Genomic DNA, 17,989 nt, shown 5'->3' with positions numbered 1-17,989 from the left:
TGTGTGTGTGTGTGTGTGTGTGTGTGTGTGCGCGCGCGCGCGTGCACGTGCGTGCATAACATTTACCTGTTTACATACAGAGGAGAATCTTCCATCCACTGGTTCACTCCCCAGATGGCTACAACAGCCAGGGATGGCCCAGGCCAAAGCCAGGAGCCTGGAGCTCCATTGAGGGCTCCCATGTAGGTGGCAGGGGATGGCGCTTGGGCATTTTTTGTTGCTTTCCCGGGCTCATTAGCAGGGAGCTGTATCAGAAGCTGAGTGGCCAGGACTCAAGTTGGCGCTCCGATATGGAATGCCAGCATCATAGGTGGCAGCTTAATCCATTGTGCCACAGCACCAGGCTCACAAAAATATTTTCTAAATTTACATCATCTTGCAAAGTTTGAGTGAGAATCAATGAGCTCATAAGTGCTGTGCCATAATGATAATGAATTCTGTTCAGCTGCACAGTAGACCCCCCACCCCACCCCCGTTATCTGCTGGGGCTATTGCCAGGACCCCCCGAGGCTGCTTGCCTCCACAGATAGGGCCGAATCCTATGGGTGCTATGTGTTTGCCTGTACATAAACTAGGCGCAGTATGAGATTAGCAACAACAGCTAGCACTAAAATAGGACAGTTACAAGAATATCCGGGACTAAAAGTTATTTGAATGAATGTGGGCTGGCACTCCGGGGCTCTGTTTCTTTCTGAAAATCTCCTTCCTGTCCATGCAGCTCTTTGCTTAAAGGAAGCATGTGCAGCTTCTCTTGGGCATGGCCACACGGCCCGCATCACTGCTCTCGCCCTTCGGGGCCTTTACTGAGTAAACCAGGGTCACCTGCAGATGGGCACTGTGCTGCCGGGACAGCCGGTGTGGGACTGAGGCGACCACCAGGGGACAGGCAGAGATAGTCCGCTGGCTGACTGATGGCGAGTATTTCGTCACGTCGCTCAGAGTGGTGTGCAGGTCACCTCTGGCGAGTTGTTGATTTATGACCCGGGGTTGGCCGCGGGCAGCTGAAATCTCAGGAAGTGGAACTGTGCATTAGAGGGGAGCACCAGAAGTGCCCCAGGCTGGGGCGTGACGGGAGCACCGCCACAGAGCCAGCCACAGAGCCAGCCAGGCGGAGGGACCCGGCTGTGCGAGGGTGGGTGACAGCTCTCCTCCAGAGCGCGGGGCCCTGCTTTCTCTTGGCAGGGCTGTTCGTGGTGAGTCTTGGTGTTTTATAGAATCTTTCTCGTACTACTGGAACAGGATGCCGTGGGGCTTTGTGGTTTTTGTGTCTTTGAGAGAACAGCCATCATCGGGGTAAAGTGCCCTTCTCATGACAGCATGTATTATCAGTAAGTATCTGTATTAGACGCAGGGGTGTTACTTTCACCATGACTTCTTAATTTTTAAAAGATTTATTTCAAAGGCAGGGTTACGGAGAGAGACAAGAGACAGAGACAGAGAAAACAGTCACCCATCTGCTGGCTTATTCACTCGATGGCTACAATGACCGGGGCTGGGCCAGGCCAAAGGCAGGAGCCAGGAGCTTCTTCCGGGTCTCCCACGCGGATGCAGGGGCCCAAGGAGTTGGGCCATGTTCTGCTGCTTTCCCAGGCACATGAGCAGGAAGCACTTGAACCAGTGCTCTTATGGGATGCGGCGCCAGAGGCAGCAGCTTAGACTGCCGCTCCACAGCGCCAGCCCTGCCCACCCCAACTATGACTTAATTGTTGGTGCTAACCCGGGTGGTGCTTGTCAGGTTTCCACCCTCTCCCGCTTCCCCTGCTGCGTGCAGGAAGGTCCCTGCGCAGCCCACACGGAGGCTGTGGGGAGTCGTGCTCTGCCTCCTGAGAGCAGAGTGCTGCGTGAATTGTTCGGTGTTCTGCCTGGGAGGTTTGTCCATTCTCTGCCATCTGTTTGTTTTCCCAGGCACCGTGGACTCATGGATGCTTGCTTGGTTCTTTAGCTCACAGTTGGCCCACAAACAGTAGGAAGTTGAACCACATGGGTCCACTTAACTGTGGGGAAAAACCTGCTGACCAACTATAGTCTAGAAATACTGAAAACACTTGTTTGGGGTTAGATAAGTCATAAATGCATAAAATGTATTCAGGCCACAGTCTATTTTATCGTTTACCACCAAGCTAATATAAAAAGTGAAATTTATCAAAAGTTACCAAACAGAGTATGCATGGTGCCATTTGCAGTCGAGAGAGTGCAGATGTGAAGATGCAATACGTCATAACCCCAGCACACGCTGTACTGCTCTAACGGTTTCATAGCCAGCTCCTGTGCTTTTGAGGTGAGCTCAAGGACTGCGAGGTCTGCTTTTATTGATTTATTTTTAAGATTTACTATTTTATTGAATTGAAAGGCGCCGTCCCCTTTCCCAGGCACATTCGCAGGGAGCTAGATCCAAAGGCAGCTGATGCCTCTGTGATCCCATAGGCTTGACCACTGCACCACTACACCAGCTCCGTGAGGGTCTGCTTCAGAGCTGTGTGCCGCTTAGCATCTCTCTGGAGCAGCTCTGTCGTTGGGTGTCTGCTGCAGTGAGAAGCGATCTCGTGGTTCTCGCGTGTTTTGCACCGTGTGTGACATGTAGGGTGCAAAGCCTGCGTTAGTCAACGATGTTATGCTAAACCTTGCAGTAACAGCAGGCTGGTAGCAGTGAGGTCCCCCCGTGTGGGGCTGCCCCTTCCCATTGTTTAGACATAACCTGTGCTGACGGGACCCAGTACTGTCGCATTTTAAAATCTGCTGCCCAGACAGTTCTGCTCCCCGTGTCCTACACACACGTACCCTCGTTGGGAGGTTCTCTCTTCGCTTGCTTTGAGCACTTCCTGCACCCTGGCTCATCGCGAGTGATTCCTGCCCCAGCCACTTCTCTAAGCACCGAGGTCATTTTGAATCCAATTTGAAAACTGTATTCTCAATTAGAAGGATTAGTAAATGTGAAGTAGAGAAAGATGGAACATTTGACTAACTCTCTTGTTCATTGCATAATCATGAAGAATTTATCTTTGCCATCTCCTAGGCTTATATTGCCTATTTATAAAGTTTTGAAAAGAAAAGATAGTTCCTGTGGTTAAAAAAATGGTAATAGGCAGTGAGATCATTTGGCAAGCACTTTTGAAGTTCTTGAAGAACTTCCCTCGACTGGATATGAGGAGACTGTATTCTGTACAGTTTTTGAACAGATTTTTGATCCTTCTTGGCTCTGTAGAATGAAGAAAATCACATTTGAGGCACATCACTATTACTTTGTGATCTCAGTTGTATAATTTTTTTTTTTTTGACAGGCAGAGTGGACAGTGAGAGAGAGAGAGAGAGAGAGAGAAAGGTCTTCCTTTTGCCGTTGGTTCACCCTCCAATGGCCACCGCGGCCGGCGCACCGCGCTGATCCGATGGCAGGAGCCAGGTGCTTCTCCTGGTCTCCCATGGGGTGCAGGGCCCAAGTGCTTGGGCCATCCTCCACTGCACTCCCGGGCCACAGCAGAGAGCTGGCCTGGAAGAGGGGCAACGGGGACAGAACCCGGTGTGCCGGCGCCGAAAGGCGGAGGATTAGCCTAGTGAGCTGCGGCGCCGGCCTCAGTTGTATAATTTAAGATATTAGGCCAGCCCTCTGCAAAATAGTGCCAGCTGTATCAAATTTTACTAATAGATTTGTTTTCTTTTTTCAGTGCTTTTTTTTTTAAAGATTTATTTTATTTATTTGAAAGAGTTACAGAGAGACAGGCAGAGAGAGAGAGAGGTCTTCCATCTGCTGGTTCGCTCCCCAGATGGCCGAAATGGCTGGAGCTGGGCCGATCCAAAGCCAGGAGCCAGGAGCTTCTTCTGGGTCTCCCATGTGGGTGCAGGGTTCCAAGCACTTGGATCATCTTCCACTGCTTTCCCTGGCCATAGCAGAGAGCTGGATTGGAAGAGGAGCAGCCGGTACAGTAACTGGTGCCCAGCGCCAGCCCCTCAAAGTGCTTTTTGTCCTTTGTATCATTTTGGTATTAAAATAGGCAGCTGCTTTAGGGTGGTACATTCAGCTTGTAAGAGAATTGTAGAGTCTGTTCTTTGGACATGCTGCCTGCTCTTGTACCAGCCGCTTGTGCATTACCTAGCATGTGTGTCTCCCTGAGGTCTAGTCAGACATCTCTGTGGACGCGCTGATTCCGTAGTGGTGGTCGCGTTTTCCCCGGGAGCGGCAGGGAGGACGGCCTAACACACTCGTTGCTCTCTCCATGCTCACAGAAGCCGATCCTGCACCGCAGAAGGAGGGTCAGGAAGCGCAAGCACCACAACAGCAGTGTCGTGACGGAGACCATCTCCGAGACCACGGAGGTGCTGGACGAGCCCTTCGAGGACTCGGACTCGGAGCGGCCCATGCCGAGGTTAGAGCCCACCTTCGAGATCGACGAGGAGGAGGAGGAGGAGGATGAAAACGAGCTCTTCCACAGAGGCTACTTCCACCGTCTGTCCTCACAGGACGTGCTCAGGGGCCGGGCCTCTGCCAAGAGGAAGTCTAAAGACGAAGACGACGACGAGGAGTCCGATGATGCTGAAGGTATGTCTCTGCTGTGGGGTCGCGTCCTCCACGCTCAGGGCAGCGCGGCTGCCCCAAGCTGCTCGCCGAGAACAGGGTGCGTGGCGCTCTCCGGGAAGCCGGGTCGAGCCTGTCCCCCTCACGGGTTCGTCTAGCTTCCCTCCAACCCAGGCGCCGTTTTTGCCCCTGTAGAAGGTAGTTTACCTTCAGCCTTTGTCTGACTCTTCAGCTGGTGAGAGTGGAGTGAGGCTCGGGGAGATGTGACGGTCCCCGGCTGGAGTGGGCAGCCTCCAGACCTTGTCCCTCTCGCTCACTGCCATGTGCTGGGCTTTGCGATGAACACTGGCTAATATTGTTAAGTGATGGAAGCTGAGGGACCACTCTCCCATCAGCACAGGTTGCCTGGACGGGGATCCTTCCCGAATCTTACCGCTGATGCGTCTCTCCCGGCTCGCAGTACGTTTCTAATACATGCTGACAGTGATTTGACATAAGTTACATGTCACGATGCAGATACAAGTCCAGTCACTTCTAAAATAGCCTGAGAAACGCGTGCCCATAGATGAGCCGAGTCAAGGCGAGGCAAGGCACCCTGGCCTCAAGTCTTTGCCAGAGGCGTGTGCTGCCCATGCCTGCTGTGTGTCTGCCTGGGGTGGGCGCAGACTAAGCTCACTTTACTTCACTGGGTGAAGTCCACCCTTGGCATTTACACCCTCAGTTCATGCCTCCGCGAGTTGAACTTTGTGTTCTAAATCCATTCCATTTCAAACCTGGGCAATAACTGGCTTTTCTCAATTGTTCTATTTTTGTGTGACAAATAACTTTAATATAGTGTTAAAATGACTGCGTTCTTTGCCTTCTTGTGAGTGATGCTCCAACGTTTACTGCTGTACAGTTCTAAGTGTCCACTTTGTAAATTCGGCACTTGCTGTTCGGGGTGGCGTTGTGCGCTGAAGCAGCCTCCTGTTCACTGGGCCAGCTGTCTCTGACGGAGCCGTGTGCTTCGCTCGCTTTAAGGTAGCACCGCGGAGCGCACCCTGCTGTTCTCACCTGGCGTTCTTATCCTTTACAAGTTAGTGGGCAGTGTGCACTGTGTACTTACAGGTGCTGGAAGTGGTTTATGGTACATGTATCTTACTGCCGTTTAGAAGAGAATAAGAGAAATAACACTCATGTGAAATCGTAACAAACACCGTTGGTGCTTTAACTTTCTCGTGCTCATTTAGGACTAAGTGTCAGCACCTGCCTTGGACTAAATGCTTCCGTGTAGACACAGTACAGCCTGCACAGCCGTGGCCTGACGTCGCCGGCTGGTGACATTGCTGGAAGTCAGGATTTCATGGGAAGGAAGAAAAGCAGAGAGTTAGGTAGACTGCAGATAGGGAAACCAGAGAGGAAACAAGCCGATCTGTGACCGGCACAGTGACGTCAGCTGCATCCAACCATTGCTTCTGTATGCGCCTGAAGCTTACCTGTTTTATAGCGATCTAACTGAAACTTGGAGTAGCTTCCCAAAGCAGCCGCACAGCTAGTAAGCCTGAGCCGCTTTTAACAGCCACAGCAACAGGCTATGGGGCACAAGTCCCTCCCTCTTCTGCCAGTTCTCTGTGCCGCTTTGGAAGATGTTGTTTGCCAGGTGTGTCCCTTAGATGCTTAGCGCTCAGTCGTTAGGAAGAGATGACTAATAAGCTCATTTCTGTCGTGCGTCCTGGCCTCGGGAAAAGGCCCTGGAAGCAGAAAGTCTCGTAACCTGTCTGGTACTTTCTTCTCCCTCCCGTGCAGACACTCCTGTCCTGAAGCCAGTATCTCTCTTGCGAAAATGTGCCGGGAAGAATTCTCCCCTTGAGCCAGACACGTCCACGCCCATGAAAAAGAAAAAGGGGTGGCCCAAAGGCAAGAGCCGCAAACCGGTCCACTGGAAGAAGAGGCCTGGCCGGAAGCCGGGATTCAAGCTCAGCAGGGAGCTCATGCCCATTTCTGCCCAGGAGTGCGTCGTGGAGCCCATGGTTCCCATGCCGAAACCCGGACGCAAGCCCAGAATGCAAGAGCACGAAGAAGCCATTGAGCCCCAGGAAGACTTGCCCTCGTCTGAAGAGAGGAAGGAGGAGGAGGCGCGAGCCGACAGGGAGGAGGGCGGCGAGGCGGAAGAGGAGGACACGACCTGCTGCAGCGAGGTGAGAGTGGCTTCCCCGGCCAACAGCAGCAACAGCCCCGAGGCGGCCGCCAAGGAGCGCGAGGCGGAGGAGGCGGAGGCAGAGGAGGAGGAGGAGGAGGAGGAAGAGGAGGAGAAGCCGCGCGCCGCCGCCGCCGCCGAGCAGAGGCAGTCGGAGGAAGAGCCTCCGGAGCCGGAGGAGCAGGAGCCGGAGGACGAGGAGGACGTGGCCGCCGAGGCCAGCCGGCACGAAGACCACGACGCGGACGATGAGGACGACGGGCCGCTGGAGCCGGCGCAGGCGCAGGAGCCGGAGCAGCGGGCCCTGCGGGAGTGCGGCGAGCAGGCGCCTGGTGGCCCGCAGTCTTTTTTAGACCCGGACGCGCCCAGCTGCGGTGAGCGCCCGAAGGAGAAGGACGACACGGAGCCGGACTCTGAGGAGGAGCAGCCCTCCCACGAGACGTCTGTGCTGTCCGAGCACGGCCACGAGGACGCTGCCCCGCGCAAGGAGGAGCTGGTGGGGCTGAAGGCCGAGCCGGAGATTGCGCACAGCGAGCTGGACCTGGAGACCGTGCAGGCCGTGCAGTCCTTGACCCAGGAGGAGAGCAGCGAGCACGAGGGGGCCTACCCGGACTGCGAGGAGACCCTGGCGGCCTGCCAGACCCTGCAGAGCTACACGCAGGCCGAGGAGGACCCGCCCATGGCCATGGTGGAGGACTGCCACGCCTCGGAGCACAACAGCCCCATCTCCTCAGTGCCGTCCCATCCCAGCCAGTCGGTCCGCTCGGTCAGCAGCCCCAGCGTGCCTGCCCTGGAGGGCGGCTACACCCAGATCAGCCCGGAGCAAGGATCCCTGTCCGCGCCCTCTATGCAGAACATGGAGACCAGCCCCATGATGGATGTGCCTTCCGTATCAGACCACTCTCAGCAGGTGGTGGACAGCGGCTTCAGCGACCTGGGCAGCATCGAGAGCACCACGGAGAACTACGAGAACCCCAGCAGCTACGACTCCACCCTGGGCGGCAGCATCTGCGGCGCCAGCTCGTCCCAGAGCAGCTGCTCCTACGGCGGCCTGTCGTCGTCCAGCGGCCTCACCCAGAACAGCTGCGTTGTCACCCAGCAGATGGCCGGCATGGGCAGCAGCTGCAGCCTGCTGCAGCCGAGCAGCGTGCCGCCTGCTGCCAACTGCAGCATCAAGTCGCCTCAGACCTGCGTGCTGGAGAGGCCGCCCAGCAACCAGCAGCAGCCGCCCCCGCCGCCGCAGCCCCCCCAGCCGCAGCAGCCGTCCCTGGCCCCGCAGCCGCCGCCCCCGCCCCAGCAGCCGCCGCCGCAGCCCCAGCCGCCCCCGCCGCCCCCGCCGCCGCAGCAGCCGCCGCCGCAGCCGCAGCCCCCGCAGCCGCAGGCCCCGCCCCCGCCGCAGCAGCAGGCGCCCCTGTCGCAGTGTAGCATGAACAACAGCTTCACGCCAGCTCCCATGATCATGGAGATCCCGGAGTCCGGCGGCACCGGGAACATAAGCATCTACGAGAGGATTCCAGGGGACTTCGGGGCCGGCAGCTACTCCCAGCCGTCAGCCACCTTCAGTCTGGCCAAGCTGCAGCAGCTCACCAACACCATTATGGACCCCCACGCCCTGCCTTACAGCCATTCTCCTGCGGTGACCTCCTATGCAACCAGTGTTTCTCTGTCTAACACAGGACTGGCTCAGCTGGCTCCATCTCACCCGTTGGCTGGGACCCCTCAAGCACAAGCCACCATGACGCCGCCGCCCAACTTGGCATCCACGACCATGAACCTCACGTCCCCGCTGCTGCAGTGCAACATGCCCGCCACCAACATCGGCATTCCGCACACCCAGCGGTTGCAGGGGCAGATGCCAGTCAAGGGGCACATTTCCATCCGCTCCAAGTCGGCGCCGCTGCCCTCCGCGCCCACTCACCAGCAGCAGCTGTATGGCCGCAGCCCGCCGGCGGTGGCCATGCAGGCCGGCCCTCGCGCGCTGGCTGTGCAGCGAGGCATGAACATGGGGGTCAACTTGATGCCGACCCCCGCCTATAACGTCAATTCCATGAACATGAACACCCTGAACGCCATGAACAGCTATCGGATGACACAGCCCATGATGAACAGCAGTTACCATAGTAACCCTGCCTACATGAACCAGACAGCACAGTATCCTATGCAGATGCAGATGGGGATGATGGGGAGCCAGGCCTATACCCAGCAGCCTATGCAGCCAAACCCTCACGGGAACATGATGTACACGGGCCCCTCCCATCACAGCTATATGAACGCTGCTGGGGTGCCCAAGCAGTCACTCAATGGACCTTACATGAGAAGGTGAGCAAGACGGACTCACGGTCACAGACTTAAATATATATAAATAAAGGAACCTTTTATACTGACAAACCAGAGAAAAACGGACCTTTTTTCCAGTTAAAATATTGCTGTAGATTTAGAGGGATTTTTTTTCCTTTGGTTTATTTTGTTTTTTAGGAAACCTGATCTCTCTTTTCGGGTTCGTTTTGTTCTGGGTTTTGGTTCTCTTCACAATCTTGAACATTTTACAGTGGAATTCATCTAAAGATGGATCTGGGACAGGGGAAACATGCACAAAACCTTTTTCATAATTAAAAAGAGCCTTACTTTCTTTACACACCACGCGGACGGAACTTGTGTAAACGTGAATTATCCTTATTTTATTTGAAAGCGTGTGTTTCCCTCACGTGTGCAGCCCCCAGTGTTGGCATTTCTAAATGTTATACAGACATCTCGAGGGGTAGCCGGGCCCTCTCCTCCCAGCCCCGTCTGTCTTTTCGGACTTCATTCCAACAGGAGGCACTTAGCAGGAGACTCAGACGGGGACGTGGAGCGCTACCCAAGCTCCTTCAACGTTGTTATTGTTAATATTATTGTTATTATTAATACAATGAGGCAGGAAGACACTTCTCCTTTGAAAATCCCCTCCGCTACACACACACACACACACATACACACACTCACACTCCCACACTCCCACTCCCACTCACTCCCTCCAGCTCTTGAGACTTTCCCCCCAGGAATGTTTCTTTATAGGTGGACTTCAATGGACATGTTTTGCTTGAATCAAGTGTAGTATGATTTATCCCTCTTTTTTTTTTTTTTAAATTCCCACTCAGCACTCAGATAACACAATTGCTGTAAGTCTGCAGCAGCGGCAGAGTCTGAGAGGCAGGCCGTCGGCAGGGCTAACCCCGCCTTGGGAGGACAGAGGCGGGCCATGGGCATTGAGAGAGGGCCTTGATCTCTTGGCTTCTCAGCACCCGGGCACCCGGCCTCTTGTCCCAGGGTGTGCTGGCCCGCCCCCGCAGCGGCTCACTCCGCTGGAACTCAAAGCACAGCCCCCGCTGAGCCCCCTCTCCCGTTCTGTCACACACTGTGCTTCTCGGTGATTGGAGAGCTACCTGACGCACCTTGGACGAGAGATGCCGCAGAACGTGTGTTGGGGAGGGAGCTCTGGGGGGAGCCGTGTGGCTGTTCAAACGACACATGCCCCGCGTTGTCGCTGGTCCTTGAGCTCCTGAGTGCTGCAGCCAGTGGCCCACCAGCGGCAGGTGGGGCAGATCTGGATGCCAGCACTTCAGCGGGTTCTCGCGTTGCTCCCAGTCCGTTCTCTTATCCTGTGCAACCTGTTCGCCCGTTCTCTTCCTGTTACTTGCTCCAGGGATAGGTTAAAAAAAAAAAAACACAAAAACAAAAAAAAAAAAACCAAACATATATATACATATATATGTTTATACACTCCATCATTAGAAGATGGAAACTATTATACCACTTGGTATGTGCATTCGAATATCCAAAAGGGGGAAGTGCTGCTTAAAGAAATACCTGTAAGCATTCAATTCTCTCCTTTATTTGTACACTTTCTATAGATACATTTTTAATGTACTGATTAGGCATTAAATTTTTTCAGATGCACAGGTTTGTTGGTTTTTTTATACACTTTAATTGACTTTCTCAATGAAGTGTGCTAGGTAGAAAAAGGCAGAATTCCACATCTTAGCACTGTCGACTCTGAGCATGTGCAGGGCTGTCTGTGCGTACTCCTCCAGGCTGGTCATCTCTGGGAAGTGCCCCGGCACCCCTCCCTGCTTCTTCAGCTGACGCTGCTTCCTGGGTGGGGGGCTGTGTCGGGAGGAGGGGTGTCAGGCAGGAGGAGCTGCGAGATGAGGGCCGTGAATTCAGTTTTCTGTTAGTTTGCGGTTGTGTTTGGTTTTGTTTCTTTAAATAAATAATAAAAAAATTCAATCGGGCAGCTCCCTTTTCCACAAGCCTCTTTGTGACTGTAGAACTATTGTAGAAAAAAAATGTTCTTTTCTATATTATAAAAGAAATTATCCAACACAGTAATATTGGTACCTGTCATTTTTTCACTTCTGTTTAAAAAAAATGTATTTTTAGCAAGATAACTTGGGTAATCTTCTAAAAAAGAAATTTAAAAACTCACTCTTAGTGACTTTGATGCCTTTTAAAAATAAGAGCTTTTTCATTTCATTCCATCTTTAAAGTTTTTTATCTTTGTTGTAGAATATTAAAAACTATTTTAAGAAAGATAAAAATTCTCTTTAAAGAGATCTCTAGAGTGTGTGAATAGAGATGCCTCTAAAGCCGCATGTACAAACGAAGCTAAGTCCACTCCTGTCTGTTTCTGTTTGCTTTTCCTGTTTTGTAACCTCTTTGTACTTGGTTCATGGTGACTTGTAAGCTAGGGGAGGGAGCCCAGATGCCTTTGTATCTCTCCACGTCACGCGCTCCTGGGCCGTCGGCCTCCCTTCCTGTCCTTGTATGTAATACCCTCCCGCCCCCCCCCCCCTTTCTAGCAAGTACTTTCAAAAGAGCTCTGTACATTTTAACATAAAAAAATAAATTATGTTGAGCCATTTTGGATGTCAGTTGTGCCTGTGGACTTCTTCCCCTTTCCAAATGCCGCAGACTCCCGCCTTCTCTTTCCCCAAAGATGTTAGGAGCGCTCGGTTTCCTTAGTTAAGGAAACCCGTTTGGGAACTTCCAAGGGCATCGGCATTCGCCCAGCCAGAGACCGCAGACGCTTGCGTGCGCCGACGGGAAGCGCCGAGACTTGGAGTGCATCGAAGAGTAAGTTTTATTGATCCCGTTTTATGACCTAACTCAAGGTGTTCCTAAAAGCATCACAGTTTTTCTCTGACCCCATTTAACCGGTGTCATCTAGGAACGCTCGTCACTGCCAGGTTTCAAGATCCCAAACATGGGTGATTTTGCTCTTTTTCTTCTGTGTGTGTGATTTAAAACTTTGAACATAAGGAAGATTCTAGAAAGCCTGGGGAAGCCGGTGTCAAGTTCCATGTGGGAGAAGGTGGGCGGCTGGGAGCGTAGCGGCCTCTATCCTTGGCTGTTTTCAAACTGGCTTCCTGGGTGAGGAGTCCGCGTGGCCTTTGTTCTGAGCTCTCAAAGGTGAGAGTCGCCTGTGTGGTCTGCAGAGAGCGCCTGCGACCCCCATGCACACCGCCAGGACACTGCGGTCGGCCGGGTCAGTGGCCGGCCTGAGCACTTGCTTCGCAGAGCACCTGTGCGGAGTGGCCCCGACAGAGAGCCGTTGGGGTTTTTCTGCAGAGAGAACTGACCAACGAACGGGTTGTGGGTGTGCAAGGCATTGCACTGACGTTGGCATCTCCCCCCGAGGTCGATAAGCAGAGAAGCAGCAGTCCCACCCTTGTGGCATCTCGGGTGGTGCCCAGCTCCCTTCACCCCTGGTGACAACCGTGTGCATGCACCAAGCAGCGATTCCTGGCTGTCCGCCTTACAGCTGGGGATGGACAGGGGATGGACGAGAACTCCATCTGGGACAAGAACTCCTATGGATGGCAGGGGCTCAAGCACTTGGGCCATCTTCTGCTGCCTTCCCAGGTGCATTAGCAGGGAGCTGGACCGGAAGCGGAGCAGCTGGGACTCGAGCATGGGAAATGGAGGCTTAACCCACAGCACCCCAGCACCAGCCCCCAGGTAACTGCTCTTGTTGGCAAAGCAGCGTTTGCAGGCCTGCCCGGACGTGTGCTTGGGGTGGCATTCGGGAAAGCTCCACATCGTTCCAGCAAAACGGTTCCATCAGCGAGCTCGCGAGACCACCGAGGGTAACCTCCTTCAACACTGGGACACGTCTGCAAGTCATGGGCACGGTCACCTGGACTAACAGCCTACAGACCCACACGTTAGTCTCAGAAAGGACAGGATGGGTTGTTAGCGGAGCTGACTGTTACATAGTGCACGGCAGGCCGGGGAGTTTCCCCCAGAGTGACAGCTACTTTCGTGGAGATCCCTTGCATTGTTCACGTGGAGCCTAAATGCTGGCCTGCAGATTAGCTACGGGGCGAAGAGGTGCTAGCTGTCATTTCTGCTGAGATTCGGAAAGCTGTGGGGTCTGCTGGGCTGCCGTTTGGAAGATATTTAAAAACAGCACAGAACCAGAACCACAGAGTGGCGGCTATATGCAAAGAAACTTCCTCCGTGTGGAATGCACATTCTTGTTATTTCAAAGGGGAAAAAAAACCCCAAAGTTGAACTCTTCACTAAATAGTCCCAAGGCCCTAGCAACCCATCTTCAAAGACAGATGTCAACCAGCGGGGCCGCAGACATGTGCTGTGGAGCCCCCGAGCCCAGGTCTGCTCATGGGACACCCAGCGGCCTGAGCCCTTGTCTCTCGGCAAGACGCAGAGCGGGCCCCCAGCCTCCTGTGCACTCCCCTATATGCAGGTCTCTGGCTGGCCTGTGGTGCTCAGTGACTGGCCAGTGAGAAGACAGCCGTGGGGAACTGCTGCGGATTTTCATGATGGCCAAAGGGAGCGCCGGCTGATCCAGGGACTGTGTGCAGCTGGCCTGTTGAACTGGGTGCTTGGGACCTGGGCACCCATGTGGGCACTGGCTCCATTTCCTTTCCAGCTCCCTGCCAATGTGCCTGGGAAGGAAGCAGAAGATGGCCCAAGTGCTTGGGCCCCTGCACCTGCATGGGAGACCCGGATGGAGCTCCTAGTTCCTGGCTTTGGCCTGGCCCAGACCCAGTCATTGTAGCCATTTAGGGAGTAAACCAGCAGATGGAAGATATTCTCTCTCTCTCTCTCTCTCTCTCTCTCTCTCTCTAACTCTGCCTCTCAAATAAATAAATGAATAGACCTTTTTAAAAAGGGAAGAAAAAAACTTGTTAGGTGCTCTGGTCCATGTACAAACAAATTTTAATTGTTTAATTGATGTACATTTAATAAAATTGACTTGATCTAATTTTCTTTTGAAGACAGGAAGCCATTGTAGTTAATGATGACGAGGGGATTGATCATAGTTTTGCAAAGAAACTGCAAACCTTGGCAAGGCGGCAGGAATGAAGGCGTCATTACCTGCAGAGAGCTTGTGCGGAAGCTTGTCTGAGCTCCTGCTTAGGAAAGATACCTAGAGCTGACTAGAGCTTGTAGTTGATATCCTCAGAGGGTTGCGTCTTGATTGAGACTTGTCAGTGATCAAGCTGAACACTGTGGATATTTTTTTCTAAGATCTATTTTATTTATTTGAGAGAGTTACAGAGAGAGGTAGAGACAGAGAAGTCTTCCATTTCCTGGCTCACTCCCCAAATTGGCTGCAACGGCCAGAGCTGTGCCGATCCGAAACCAGGAGCTTCCTCCAGGTCTCCCATGCAGGTGCAGTAGCCCAAGGACTTGGACCATCTTCTACTGTTTTCCCAGGCCATAGCAGGGAGCTGGATTGGAAGTGGGACAGCTGAGACTTGAACCGGCACCCATAGGGGGTGCGGGCACTGCAGGCGGCGGCTTTACCTGCTGCTCCACAGCGTCGGCCTCAGCACTGGATTATTGCAAGAACAACTTTAAAGGGCCAAAGAAGTAACTCTGCTCAAAAAATGCAAAGGAAAACAAGCCACAAATGGCCACATAGCCAGCTTATCAGTTATTGCTTAATTCACAGTGCCTTTGTTGCATGAAAATATGTCAAAAAGTTCATGGAAATGGAATTAAAAGGGTTGGTTAAGTCGCTATTTGGGATTCCTGCATCTCATATTGTAGTGCCTGTTTTTTTTTAAAATGAGATTTTCTTCTTTTTTTTTTTTTAATTTTTTTATTTGAAAGGCAGAGTTACAGAGAGGCAGAGGCAGAGAGAGAGAGAGAGAGGGAGGTCTTCTATGTGGGGAGCAACTCGGACTAGACTAAGTTACTGGAATTAAGACTTATTCTGTGCATCTGCTCTCCCACAATATGGCGCTGAGAAGGGAGAAACAGCTTCTACACAGCTGCCTCCAGTTCAACCAATAAACTGTAGGACCTGCTCCTGATTGGAGAAGAGCAGCGTACTCGGCGTGTGGGTAGCAGAGTTGGGATTGGTGGAAGAGGACTATAAAGGAGGAGAGAGACAACATGCACCAGGAACATCTAAGGGGAACATCTGAAGGAACACCTGTGCAGCCCCCGAGAGAGCCGGCCGGCGGTGTGCCGCTCCCCCGCGGAAGTGGGGAAAGTGGCAGGGGGAACCGCCCTTCCACGGAGGTGGAAGGGATGGCAGCCAACCCGGGAAGAACCAGCAGCAAACCCAGGGAGGGCCGAGCAGACAAGAGAACAGCGCAGGGTCCTGTGTCGTTCCTCCACGAAGAGGGGGAGCGACACTTCTATTCACTGGTTCACTCCCCAAATGGCTGCAATGGCCAGAAGCGCACCAATCTGAAGCCAGGAGCTTCTTCCAGGTCTCCCACGTGGTTGCAGGGGCCCAAACACTTGGGCCATCTTCCACTGCTTTCCCAGGTGCACTAGCAAGGAGCTGGATCAGAAGTGGAGCAGCCGGGACTCGAACAGGTGCTCAAATGAGATGCCGCGTAGCAGTTAGCAGCAGCTTAACCAACTGCACCACAGTGCTGGCCCCAATAAATACCTGAGAAAGGTAAGTTAATCTTCATGTAAAAGCAGTGAAAGCCCTATGTGTGTGTGCTGTGACACACGCTTCCCAAGAACTGTGCCAGAGCCGGGGTCCTTGTCCTCTGCTGTTCTCTTCCTATCTGGCAGTCATATGGTTTCGCATGCTGCAGTGAGGCCGGCTGTGGTTTGGATGCGGCCTGTCATCCAGGGGTTCCCAGTGAGGCGGTGGGGAGGAGGGCAGGGAGCTTTGAGACTTGGGGCCTGGCAGAAGGAAGGGGAACCACGGAGGAGAGAGAGAGAAAGAGAGATGGTTCACTCTCCAGATACCTACAGTGACCGGAGCTAAGGTCGAAGCTAGGATCCAGGCACTCAATCCAGGTCTCCCACGTGGCTGACAATGACGAAACTATTGGAACCATCACCTGCTGCCTTCCAGGGGGAGCCCTGGCAGCAAGCTGGAGACAGGAGGTGGAAGCAGTACTGAAACCCAGGCCTCTGATAGGGGATGTGGGCATCCAAACGGAGCTTAACCACTGGACCAAGCACTCCCCACCCCCACCCCACCCCGCCCACTGTTTCCCATGGTTTGGCCATTTCTCCAGCACCACTTGCTGTAAAGGATATCTTGTCTTTGTCAGGTTCACTTTGCTCCTTTGTCAAAGAGCAGCGACAGTATGCGTGTGGGTCTGTTTCTGGGCCCTCTGCTCCGGTCCATCTTTCTTTTTGTCTTTTTTTTTTTTTTTTTTAAACCTATATGACACTCTCTTGATAACTGCTGCTTTCTAGAAGATTCTCTTTTAAGGTTTATTTATTTGAGAGAGTTCCAGAGAGAGAGGTCTTCCATCCGCTGGCTCACTCCCCAGATGGCTGCAACGGCCGGAGCTGCACCGATCTGGAGCCAGGAGCCTCGAGCCTCTGCTGAGTCTTCCACCCGGATACAGGGGCCCAAGGACCTGGGCCATCTTCCACTGCCTTCCCAGGCCATAGCAGAGAGCTGGATGGGAAGTGGAGAAGCCGGGACTTGAACCGGCGCCCACATGGAATGCCGGCACAGCAGATGGAGGTCTCGGCCTATAAGCATTACAACCCACGAAGTAACTCGCTGCATTTTGGCTGGGATTGTGTTGAATCCACAGATCAGGTTGGGGAGAGCTGGCCTGGTGACCACATTGAGCCTTCCAATCCATGACATAGAATATCTCCTCATTTATTTAGCTCTTCCTTGATTCCTTCCTTAGAGTTTTCTAGTTTTCCTCATGCAGGTCTTATGGGCATTTTGTTAGATTTACACATGGGTGTTTCATTTGGGGGTTGCTAATTAAATGTGTATTTAATTTCAATTTCTAGTTTTTCCTTGATGTAAGAAAGCACCTAGTGGGAGGCTTTAGAAGTGAGTGAGTGATAGAGCTAGTAGGTGAAAATCAGTGCTGATAGAGATGAACTGAATGGAATTGTCCTCATTAAGACAAAACACAGAATATGCAATGTCTTTAGAAGTGCGTCGTCCACTAAGCAATAAAGGAAAGTTTCGACAGTACCAGGGTGGCATGTGAGGTGGTGCCTACGACATCGGTCGGGACTTCTGCATCCACGTTGGACTGCCTGGGTTCGAAGCCTGGCTCCGCTCCTGAATCCGATATCGACATCCTGCTAATGCAGACTGCAAGGCAGCGACGGGCCCTGCCACTCACAGCGGAGACCTTGGGTGACGGGATCCCGGCTCCAGCCTGGCCCGGTCCCAGGTGTTACACAGGCCTTTGGGGGAGTGAACCAGTGCTTGGGAGCTTTCTGTCTCTGCCTTTTGAATAAGATCAATGAAACTTGTAAAAGCCACAGATGCAAAAAGATTGAAAGCACAAAGAGTTAAGCCTCTGACTCACTCAAGCTGGAAATCTGTAACCCAAAGGTAATTAGAAAACTTCAGAGGTGAGGGAGTAGGAAATGCACTTGTTTTTAAAGATGTATTCATTTATTTATTTGAAAGTCAGAGGTACACAGAGAAGGAGGCAGAGAGAGAAAGAGAGAGAGAGCGCGAAAGGTCTTCCATCCGCTGGTTCACTCCCCAACTGGCCGCAATGGCTGGAGCTGCGCCGATCTGAAGCCAGGAACCAGGAGCTTCTCCCTGGTCTCCCACATGGGTGCAGGGGTCCAAGGACTTGGGCCATCGTCTACTGCTTTCCCAGGCCACAGCAGAGAGGAAGTGGAGCAGCCGGGACTCGAACCGGAGCCCATATGGGATGCCGGTGCTTCAGGTTAACACCCGTTGCGCCACAGCGCTGGCCCCATGAGATTTGTTATTTTGCAGTGCGATGGAATGATACTGCGTTTCTCTCTCTCTCTTTTTTTTTTTTTTTTGACAGGCAGAGTGGACAGTGAGAGAGAGAGAGAGAAAGGTCTGCCTTTGCCGT

At 53.0% G+C, this 17,989-nt stretch overlaps 1 protein-coding gene across 5 annotated transcripts in view; it reads left to right on the top strand.

Annotated features, from left to right (window-relative positions):
• Positions 1-11,588, top strand: part of KAT6A (lysine acetyltransferase 6A) — a 118,358-nt gene extending 106,770 nt beyond the window's left edge. For all 5 annotated transcript variants that reach the window (XM_051832298.2, XM_051832296.2, XM_051832297.2 and 2 more), the window contains 2 exons: positions 4,219-4,531; positions 6,293-11,588. In XM_051832298.2, the coding sequence (XP_051688258.2) occupies positions 4,219-4,531; positions 6,293-9,006 (3,027 nt within the window). In that variant the 3' untranslated portion in view covers positions 9,007-11,588. The remainder of the gene's footprint in view (positions 1-4,218; positions 4,532-6,292) is intronic.
• Positions 11,589-17,989: the final 6,401 nt, after the last annotated feature.

Source organism: Oryctolagus cuniculus, chromosome 2 (assembly GCF_964237555.1).
Source record: "Oryctolagus cuniculus chromosome 2, mOryCun1.1, whole genome shotgun sequence".
Classification (NCBI taxonomy): Eukaryota; Metazoa; Chordata; class Mammalia; order Lagomorpha; family Leporidae; genus Oryctolagus; species Oryctolagus cuniculus.
This window is presented reverse-complemented; position numbering and strand designations above follow the sequence as displayed.